Source organism: Thunnus albacares, chromosome 1 (assembly GCF_914725855.1).
Source record: "Thunnus albacares chromosome 1, fThuAlb1.1, whole genome shotgun sequence".
NCBI lineage: Eukaryota > Metazoa > Chordata > Actinopteri > Scombriformes > Scombridae > Thunnus > Thunnus albacares.
Window position 1 is genome coordinate 17,167,171 of NC_058106.1, and position 11,340 is coordinate 17,178,510.

At 38.8% G+C, this 11,340-nt stretch overlaps 1 protein-coding gene across 2 annotated transcripts in view; it reads right to left on the minus strand.

Annotated features, from left to right (window-relative positions):
- Positions 1 to 1,103: 1,103 nt before the first annotated feature.
- pdcd2 (programmed cell death 2) overlaps positions 1,104 to 11,340 on the minus strand; it is a 10,784-nt gene continuing 547 nt past the window's right edge. The window contains exons 2-9 of one of the 2 annotated variants that reach the window (XM_044346664.1): positions 4,707 to 4,914; positions 3,992 to 4,100; positions 3,789 to 3,845; positions 2,894 to 3,082; positions 2,616 to 2,765; positions 2,365 to 2,465; positions 2,103 to 2,216; positions 1,104 to 1,290 (exon numbers count right to left, since the gene is read on the minus strand). In XM_044346664.1, coding sequence (XP_044202599.1) covers positions 1,111 to 1,290; positions 2,103 to 2,216; positions 2,365 to 2,465; positions 2,616 to 2,765; positions 2,894 to 3,082; positions 3,789 to 3,845; positions 3,992 to 4,100; positions 4,707 to 4,886 — 1,080 coding nt within the window. In that variant the 5' untranslated portion in view covers positions 4,887 to 4,914 and the 3' untranslated portion in view covers positions 1,104 to 1,110. Of the gene's footprint in view, positions 1,291 to 2,102; positions 2,217 to 2,364; positions 2,466 to 2,615; positions 2,766 to 2,893; positions 3,083 to 3,788; positions 3,846 to 3,991; positions 4,101 to 4,706; positions 5,008 to 11,340 lie in introns of those variants that run through there. The other variant, XM_044346672.1, reaches the window with a different exon arrangement.

Below are 11,340 nucleotides of genomic sequence, written 5' to 3' on the forward strand. Positions count from 1 at the left end.
TTGACCATGATATCCTAATCAATCATTTTGAAAAGTTGGTTTTTCTGACTTTGTGTTAAACTGGTTCCAAACATACATCAAAGGGAGAAAGTTTTATGTCAGTCTTGAAGATCACGTGTCTGAAGAACAAGATAACTGCTTTGGTCCATTATTATTCTCATTATCGGTTATGCGGATGACACACAACTGTACATCTCCGCTGAACCAAATGATGCTGCAGCTATGAACTCCATTACTACATTTCTTCTGGCAATAAATAAATGGATGAGCAATTATATTATTTACCACTGAAGACCACCCTCTCTTCAGCTTGCAGGGTTTCATCCTTTAATTTCGCCAATTTCTCGCTGAAAATGACACTCAACCCCTGAAACATAATCATTTTTCCATGAGCTCATTGGTTGTTTTAACTACATACTTTTGTAATGCAGGACAAGGATACTTGTGCTCTGTGAATACGCCTCCTATTCACGTCTACACCTTAGATTATCTTTTTATTCCTTTTCCTAAATAAATACAGATAAACTTCTAAAATAATGCTTAAATTCAGTTGTTTTTGGCACAGAAATGAATTAAATGCTGAGACACAGAGTACAAACTTTTGACTGGTACTGTTTATGAAAAAATATAAAAAAATCTTACACCTCGAAAAAATCAAGAAGGCCTCACAACGCAACAGTGGAGCTGTGGGTACATATTCTGTCTGTGACAGAAAATCAGATGAATCCTTATTTAGATAGAACTGATTAAAATTCAACAATGTGATGATAAGGCACAAGGTTATTATGTTCTTAGTTTTACTGACCATTAACTCCAATAGACGTCTTGTATGAACAGTATACAGGGCTGGGAATGGAAATAACCCAGTAAACACATTGTTCTCAACCGTGAGAATTTAAAAGAGGAGAAAAGATGTTTACTGTTAGTGGCAGGAAAACCACAACACTGATGTTTACAACCGATCTGTGTATCATCGGTTACATAGAAGAACAGCAGAACATGTCGAGTCCACTTGTTGAGAAGTGAAATCTCTTCAACTGTGATTGTCACACACAAGTCATTTCACAAACTGTTTGAACAAAGACTCTGTTGACCACCATAACTGAGATATTATGGCTGTTTAATCTGTGTTTGTTGATCTGAACTGAAGTCCTGCTTCCAAATGAACTCAGGGCAGTACTGGTCGTCATGGTTACAACTGATGGAGCAGGTGTAGACAGCCAGAATCCCCCAGTCAATACTGGCTCCTGTGGAGTCCACACATAGACTGTTCAATAGCTGGGGCATCACCTAGACACACACACACACACACACACACACACACACACACACATATGTATTATCACACTGTATTATCACATAAAAGATTAATGATCTGAGACATTTTCTTCTGCTTCAGGCTGCAAACTCTGATGTTTTCTGATCACTTTTTCTTCAATGAACTGTAAATAATCCTCTTGTCTTGTCCTTCAATACAAGACCAACAGTGCTTCTCATTAATTATCCAGGACCAATAACTGGATTCACATGTGAATTGTAACAAGCTGGCAGAAATATCCCATTGCATTAACACAGGCAAGGTGACACTGATGGAGAAGGTTCCTTCTTCCTCAAGACCTAAATCTTGAAGATTTCTGAGCATTTCCACTGCAGAAAGAGTGGCTCTTCTTCCAGTAAGCTGTCACCATTGCTAACACCATGGTGGTTGTAAAGCCGTGTGTTTATTACTGAGGAACGCTCACATATACTTATGTTACCAGTCAGCTTTTAAACTGAAGGGAAATGTGGGCTGATTTGTAAAATGTGCTGGTTCTCCTTCACCATCAGTGTCAAAAAGACTAAAGACACAGGATTAAACAAAGGTTTTGGTGCAATTTTTAAACAGCATGTTAACCTTAATTTACAGATTGTTGAACATAGTGAAACAATTCTGTCCATGAAGAACATAAATTAACCAGCACGCACACAACGTCATATAGCGCAACTGCACTGAGAACGAAAGTCAAACAGTGAGAAGGTGAACAAGAGGAGGGGAAGTTGGGAAGGAGAAGAAAAGGCAAAAAAAAAATAAGTGCAGATCATTGAGTGTTAAAACAACAAACCTGAAACTCAAAAGTCCTCTTGGCGCCACAGGTGCATGCTGGGATGTCTTGATCTGAAGGGATGTGCTGGGAGGAGACCCACAAGGGAGAGCCCCCCCGACTGTAACGCACCACCTAAACATGACGCAGCAATGTGAGATGGACACAGAGAAAAAAAAAACATCTGTGTGGGTTTTTTCTAACTTTACATCACCAGTGTGAGAAAAGACTTTGAGATCTCGATTACGTCCATTCAAGTCGTTTATATGTTTTTTTTTTTTACCTGATGTGGCTCTGGAGCGATCTTCTTTTTAAACCGCTGGACGACTTTGTTGTCTTCAGTCTCATGCATAGCCATCTCCTCCAGATCTGTCTCTGCCAAGGCTTTAAAAGTGGAAGAGAAATATTATTTTTCATACTGATGAACCTGCAAGTTTTGTAGTTGTCAAAATAGCACTAAAAAAACATATTTTTCTGCTTCATACAGTCAAAAACTTTATATGGCCAGTGTGTCAGACATAAAGTAAATCTTACTTTCTGCTAAGGAGGGACAATCTTCACTCCTCTGAGCAACAGCCGTCTCCTCTTCTCCTTCAGCCTCCTCCTCCTCTTCCTCTTCCTCAGGCTCAGTGACCAGCTCAGACTCAGTGAAGATGTAGGGAGAAACTGTGACAACAGATGCTTCTATACATAGACAGAGACAGACAAAACTAACATTTCAGTGGAAATAAGGATTATTTAAGAAAGAAAAGACAAACTCTCAAATTACCACCAGTTGAACTGTTACTAAAGCAACACACACACACACTCACCTGGGCTACAACACTCCTTCTTGTGTGTGTGTTTCCAGTGGAGGGTCTGGTGGTGTTTTCCGCAGTAGGATACAGCATGACAGCGGGAGCAGGCTTTGTTGCCGGGGCAACCACAAACCCAGCACAGTTTAACTCCAGAGACGGGCAGCACACTCTGGTCTTGATCGAGATCACTGGGGGGTTCATCCTCTGAAGAGAAAAAAAAAACATTAAAAGAAAAGAGAGTAAGTCTAAATCTCTAAGTTTGCTATAACTGGTGTTTTGTGACCCACAGACTGAGTCAAAATAATGAAAATTCATTCTAAAATACCAATAACATGCAACCAACAGGTTTTGGTAGTTTATCAGGTGTATCAGAGTTTTGTAGATATAGCACTGACTGTACTTCTTAATAAAATGGTTCAGTAATGTATTCTTCTTGATCCTCACAAATGTATTAACCAACACTTTGAGTTTGGCCAGCAAACAGTGGAACCAGAAATACATCAAAACCAAAGCCAAACTACTGTTAAATTAAGTAAAAACAGACAAATAAGATTATATAAATCACAAAATTTCCCTTCCAAATAAAACAAACAATCCAGTTTCAACAGTTCAACAATTATTTGGTAAATTTAATCTGTCCTTTCATATTATATCAATGTTTATATATTCAATTAATGGTGATAAATGACACAACTCAGCTCAACTTTATTTATATATCACTTTACACACAACACAGTTGACCCAAAGTGCTGCACAGCACAGTTGATCATCATCTAACAGTGACTACTGTGAACTTAACCAGGCTATATCATGTCTGTTCAGACATGACTAACATCTACATCTTGAATAGTTGATAGTATGAGATGATAAAGAATCAGATTCTGAAGTACATCCTGGTAAATGCACAAACCTGGTGGTGGATCGTAGGGGTAGAACTCATTCCTTCTAGGTAGCTGACTTCTGAAAACTGATCAAGAAGACAGAATCTGTTAGAAAACTTGATAAAAAAAAAAGTATTTGGTCATTAAATAAAAATCAAGCAAATGCTCCAAAAAACAGCTGAGAGCTGACTGAGGATGTTGAGTGAGATGTGAAAATGAGAACATGAGGTACCTTTCATACAGCGACTGTCGTTGTGTGTGTAGCACTCGGGAGTTTTGCAGCAGAACAGAAACAACGTTCTGTGGAAACTTCTGTCCTGACCAGAAATGGGAGCGTACACCTGCAGCAGAGATGGAGACGGTCACTTCTGTACATTTCTCCTGTATATGTGACATCCACAGCATGATTGTCTCTTCTGGAGGAGAGATCTCTGCTCTGAATATGGTCTGGTCCAAAGACAGACTGCTTTAGGTAGTGAACTTCACTGTAGAGCCTTAATAAATAAGTCTGGGTTTGGTTTATGGAAGTTGTGTAAAGTGTAACAGTTTTGGCTGTCATAAAAGTGAGTAGAGAAGTATTTTCATTTAGGGTTTATCTCATATTTAAATCCCAACCTCAGATGTTCCTTTGATGTTTAAAGTCAATATCAGACATTGACATCTGTCTTCCTAAACAGGAAGTCAGAGCATTATAATCTTATAAAATTCAGTTAACATCAAAGCCAATGTACATGTAGGGTTTCTCAACTGTTTCTCAATTTGTAGTGAAACCTAAAGTGACATTATTCACTGTCTGTGGAGCAGCTCCATGGTCTGTCTGCAGTTCAATATAATGACTAATTAAATCAGAGCTCCACAGGATCACAAGGAATCATTATTTATGGTGGATGATCCCCTTCAAGTGTGTCCAGAGCCCGCTGTCTCCCTCCCTCCTTCAGGACACTAACCTGCAGCAGAAAAGCCAGAGGCAGGCGGCATATCTCACACTCCAGCCCGGACAGGGAGGGCAGGCCTCGCTGGCAGAGCCACGCCGGTTTCCCCCCGACTTTACTGGGGAACTGCGGCGAGCGAAGCCGCCACGACTCCGCTTCCTCCAGGAAACCCAGAACTACCTCTGCTGAGGACATGACTGTGTCTCCGGACAAAAGCGACTGTCTGTCAGGTAAAATAATAAACAGTAACAGTCCGAAAAACAAAACACATGCAGCTTGGGTACAGTCTGATAATCCTTCCGCGGGGAAACACAAACCAACCGGTGAAGCGTTCCGCACCTCAAGCTCTCACTGTAGATGTATTTTGGTTTACGTTATAAAGGCCTGTCTTAATAGCTAAGATTTGTTGGGAAACATAGTGCTCATCTCGACTCAAACTTTGAGACTCGTCACATAAAATATCATTTTGTGAGATAAAGAAAGGTCATTTTTATTCATTTGCCCATCTGTCCACTAGATGTCGCAAACGCACTGGAAGATATCAAATGTCAAAACTTTTACACAAGTAACTTAAAGTACAATTTTGAGTAACGTGTACTTTTTTTAAAAAAAAAATTATTGAATATGCTACTTGTTCTCCACTACATTTGTCACTGAAAACATGTGATAGGTTTACAAAATGATATAATATAATATAATATAATATAATATAATATAATATAATATAATATAATATAATATAATATAATATAATATAAGCACTTTGTGTCATTACTATTTTTATCTTTTTATTCTAATAGTTTGGTATGTCAGCTGATTTGTAGAAAAGGTGAGAGAATTTTTTTTTTAGAAAATCAAGATACCAAACAAAAGTGCAGAAGCATTGTGTGAATGAAATAAAAACCAAAATCAGAGAATAATTATGAAAAATAAGGAAAACGGTCCATGTAGAATGTGTTCAACTCATTTGATAACAGGATAAATAAATATACAATGCATTATTGTGTTTTATTGTGTTTAAACGGAAATCCACGCGCTTTTCTCGTTTTCGTCCTCAAATCAGCAATTGGAGTAGAAATTAAACCAAATCCAGAAAACAAATCAAAACAAATCTAAATGTAATTGTGATTGTATTTATTTATTGGGACAATGTACAGTTGTAAACATAAATGATGCACTGCGCCGGAGTTAGCTCAAAGCTAATTTACATCCGCAGTCAACCACAATCAAAACATACAACACAACAACGAAAAGTACAAAGCAAAAAACACACAGAACACAAAATACAAAATACAAAGCTACACACAACAGCACATCACATACACCCACAATATCAATTAGAAATTAATAATGTAAACTTGTCAATACAAAAGCAAGACTACCTGCTCTAATGAGAAGACCACAGATGAAGTTTAGACTCAGTGGTCACACAGCTGATTGGTCTTTAGTAGGTTTTTTAATTTGGCCTTGAATGTATTGATTGAACTGCAGTTCTTCATATCATCGGGTAGGGCATTTCACTGAGTAGTGCCTTTCACAGAGAAAGCTGATTGCCCAAATGCAGTGCAACGAAATGATATGGTACAATCTTGTATAGAGGATATTCTGGAGGATCTAATAGAACTTACTGAGCGAGTGTACACAAAGTCACATAGTGGAGGAGGGGCCAAACCATTTAACATTTTATAAACTAGGCACAAATTTGAGAATAATCTAAAATTCTCAAAGCTCATTCAATTGTATTTCTCCAGTACCCTACAGTGATGGAACTGCATTGGCTTTTTGTCCAGAGTTTTTAGAGTTTGATTGTATAAGGACTCAAGAGGTTTTATGGCTGTTTCTCCGGTCTGCCCCCAACATGTGATGCAATAAGACATATGGGAAAGAATCATAGCATGCATAAATATCTTGGCTGCGTTCAAAGGGAGACAGTTTATAATATGTCTAAAATTTGCTAAATTGTACTTTATGGTTTTAAACGTTTTTTAAACGTGTTTCTTAAAGTTCAAATTTGGATCCAGTGTCATACCAAGATATTTAAAATCAGTAACTATGTCAATTTTTTCACCTTTGATGAAAATATCAGCATTAGGAGGTTGTACCATAGTCTTAGAGAAAAACATACCCTTTGTCTTGTTTATATTTAGACTCAGACATGATTGATCAAGCCAATGTGTGATCCTTTCCAATGCAATTGTTAGCTTAGCAGCAGCTAACTCAGCTGTTTGTGCATGTGTGCACACAATGGTGTCATCTGCATACATTTGTAGTTCTGTATCATGACACTGTTGAGGGAGATCATTAATATATAGGCTAAATAATAGGGGACCTAACACTGACCCTTGTGGAATACCCATTGTGCACTTCATGTTACTGAACAGTGTGTCACCAACTTAAACACATTGTATCCTATTTGATAAATATGAAGACATCCATGCCAGTGCTCTAGATGAGAAGTTAAATTTAGAGAGTTTCGATATTAAAACATCATGATTGACTGTATCGAATGCTTTACGCAGATCTAAAAATACAGCACCAACTACTCCTCCTTTGTCAAGTCTTGATTTAATTTGCTCTATTATGTGCAAGGCAGCAGTTTTGGTGGAATGATCTGCTCTAAAGCCAAATTGAATACAATGTAGACCAAAATTGCTTGGACTAAAAAATGTTGTAAGTTGTTTAATTACATTTTAATCAGCATCCTTTGAGAGTACTGGCAGCATACTTATTGGTCTGTAGTTACTGGCTTCAGGGTGGTCTCCAGATTTAATAAAAGGCATGACAATGGCACATTTCCAGTCATCAGGAAAGGAGCTGTGTTTAAAAGACAAGTTAATTAAATGAGCAATAGAGAGAGTTAAAATATCTTTGTGTGATTGACAAACCTGGTGTCATATTGGAAAATATCTCTACTTTTGGAGCTTTTTAAGGAGCTGCTGATTTTGTTTACTTGTAATTCATTAGTCTCTACCACCTTGAAAACCTGGTCTGTAGCATCCATAGGACCAATATCCAGTTTCTTTTTCGTAATTTTTTTCCCTAAATCATATACAGACTCAAGAAAAAAATTATCAAAGACAGAAGCAACAGTAAAATGATCTTCAATTAACTTTCCCTGTACTTTGAGTTTAAAATCACCTAAAAATTTTGGGTCCTTCCTTGTGAGATTATCAATGTTTTTCCAGATCAATTTACTGTTCCCTTTTGCCTCATTCAAAATATTGAGATAAAAATAAGATTTAGCTTCTCTTAGCTCTTGGATAACTTTGTTCCTTAAACCTTTATTAATCAGCATGTCAGTGTCTCTTCTAGTTTTAATTGCCTTCCTGCAGCATCTCTAGATTTCATTAGTTTCCACAAATTTTCATTAAACCACAGTAAATTGTTTTTATTTTTAGATTTTATCTGTATCCTCACATTAAATCTTTCCCTCACAGAGTTGATTCTGTTAGTAAAAGTATCACAGCCATAGTCCAGATCGTCAGAGGATGGTACAGCATCCCAGTTCAAGCTGTTAATTTCATTGATAAATTCTTCTTGCTTAGCTCTGGGTATGATTTGAAGTATCATTGTCTTAGTTGCTGTGGTCTTAAATCTACTTTTAGTCAGTTATCTCGCACATAGGGTTAGGTTATGATCTGATAAGCCAGTGATTAAATTATAATTCTAAGTTATTCTTTCTGGTTTGTTAGTAAATATCAGATCAATTTGTGTACTGGAGCATTTTGCAATCCTAGTTGGGCCTTTTACTAGTTGGTCTAGTTGGAATTTTCTGTGATCATTTTCAGTTTTTTCCTCTTAGTTTTGTCCTCTCAGTTCACATTAAAATCACCCAAAAGGAATAATTCACTTTTTCAGGACTTCATAGAAAGTGTCATCTGCAGAAGGGGGCCTGTAGACACCTCTGATGTTAAAAGACATTTGTTGGGATAACATTATTTTTATCCCAACATATTTTAACGTGTTACCCGCATTATAAACCACAAGTTCATTTGATATTGTCTCTCACATAAAAAAGCTCCCCTCCTCCTCTTCCATCAGGTCTGTCTCTTCTGAAACATTGGTATCCGGGCACCGTGAACACACTCGCAGGAGATGTTTGTTTCAACCATGTTTCAGTCAAACGGAGAAAGTCCAGATTTGAGTCGGACACAAGATGAGTTAGCTGATTGCTCTTTGCAGTAATGCTTCTGATGTTAAAATGTCCACCAACTAGCCCCCCCGGTTTCAGCTTCGGGTCCTAGAAGACTTTTGCATGATTGACAGTTTGGACGGTTTTGAATAACCTCCTCACTGCAGGTTTTCGACACACAGTGGTGTCAGCAGCAGGTTTATGTGAGAGAGACACTGGACCTATCAAGGTTTCCACAGCCCAGTAGCGAAAGGTTATTCATTGAGACATCATGCCCGGTGTTTTGTCTGTCAGGGGAGAAGCCCGGCTCAGAAAGTTGCTGCTCATTCATCACTGGCACCAGAGGAGTCCCAGACACGGGCACAAATCAGCATCAAAGTTCTTATGATCTGCTGACCATTCCGGAGAGCAGGATCAGCATAAAGAGGAGACCTGCTTTTCTCCGAAATGGAGTGGAAGATGACCGGTCCACTGGATCGGTGATTTGCTCTGGTACCTGGACTCGTCCGTGCCGCAGGACAGAGGAATAGATTGCAAAATACCCCAGAAAGTTATGATGACAGCGTTTCCCTGTTTAGCTGCAGTGGAAGGATCATCTCAAAAGAGGGAATCAAAAGACTGTGATGTTGAACGATATCTAATTGAGATTATTAAATAGCGACCAACCTCTTTAAGAGAGACGTGCATTTACGCACGTGGCATCGCAACGTAACCTATATCTATCTATCGACCTATCTACCTATCAAATACTGGGTACGTCGCGCAAATACCCAGTATTTGCAATCACTTGGTCCAGCGTCCTCCCCTAACCCCCCGACTGGCAAACTGCCTCGAAGCACTGGACAGCCACGAGACTTTACGTCCCTAGGCGCGAGACATATGTCAATCTCTCAGTGCTTCGAGGCAGTTTGCCAGCTGGGAGGTAAGGATCTGCTTTTCCGAATGATTGAAAGCGGTCCTATTTACAAATAGCGATCACCCTCTTTAAGAGAGACGTGCATTTACGCACGTGGCACCGCAACGTAACTTCTATCCATCTATCGACCTATCTATCTACCTATCTACCTATCTACCTATCAAATACTGGGTACGTCGCGCGAATACCCAGTATTTGCATTCACTGGGCCCAGCGTCCTCCCCTAACCCCCCGACTGGCAAACTGCCTCGAAGCACTGGACAGCCACGAGACTTTACGTCCCTAGGCGCGAGACATATGTCAATCTCTCAGTGCTTCGAGGCAGTTTGCCAGCTGGGAGGTAAGGATCTGCTTTTCCGAATGATTGAAACTCGGATGGAAAGTCTTTATGACGTCATTGATGACGTCAAATAACCAGAGCTGTCAACTGAGCGCTGATGACACCATCACTCAGGACTCCTCTGTGATGTCACATAGCCGTGAAAGTTATTGGGGCATAGTTGTAATGACAGCACAGATGACGTCACGGCCAACAAAAAATAATCATCTGAAACTGAATTTCATTGATAAATAGAATATTTCTGACAACAGGTGGAGTTAATGCGAACTTGATGAATGCCAATCACAGCAACTCCTCTCATCAGCAGCAAGCAGTTTTATGAGCCAAGAGTTCAGGAGAAAACTGCTCTTTAAAGACAAAAAATATACACTTCTCTAAATATTACTAAACAGCCTGAGCCAGCAAATATTAGTAGACAACAGCCCACATTTATACAGCATCATAAATATGCTCTGGAGGTAAGATTTGAATTGCTGTTGCAGGAGACATTGAAATTCATATCACCACGTCCAGTGTGCACATTTTTAGTTGACAATTATACAGTTACACTATACAAAATATTAGAGCAGATAATAATTGGTGCAGCATAGTGCAGAAATGACAGAGCCTGTCATAGACCATCAGAAACCTGGATAATGTGAGGCTCACTGGGTGCACCTGAACCTCACTTAGGGTGGGATCATAAAGAAAGTATTATTATACATTATAGGTGGGCATGTGAAAGGATGTGACAATCACAGCCAATCACATTCTAGTATCAATAACAATGAAACATAGGGTCCAAAAAGCAAGAAAATTAGTAAACCAATGTAATCAAGCTTAATTTCTATTCCAATTGCTGATTTGAAGACGAAAACGGGAATAGCAAGTGGATTTCTGTTTTTTTTTTTTAAATCACACGAAAAACAGAAAAACAAAATAAGGCATAGTATATTTGTTTATCCTGTTATCAAACAAGCTGAACACAGCTTTGGACAATAAAGTATATCTTATCTTAAAAATATATTTCCATCGAAACGTAATTTATGCACTTTGTATGGGGACGTAGTTTTCAGGAGACAGGTAGGTTGATGCATTTTTCATCATTAGATGAGGCTGTCAACCTGCTGGCAAAGAGGGAGGCAGACACAACAGAAAAAAAATTGACAGCGCAGTAACCAATGAGAAATAACTGATAGGACGCAGTAACCAATCAGAAGCAACTGACAGAGCGCAGTAACCAATCAGGAACAAGCCCGCCCACAGGTGGACTACCCTATTA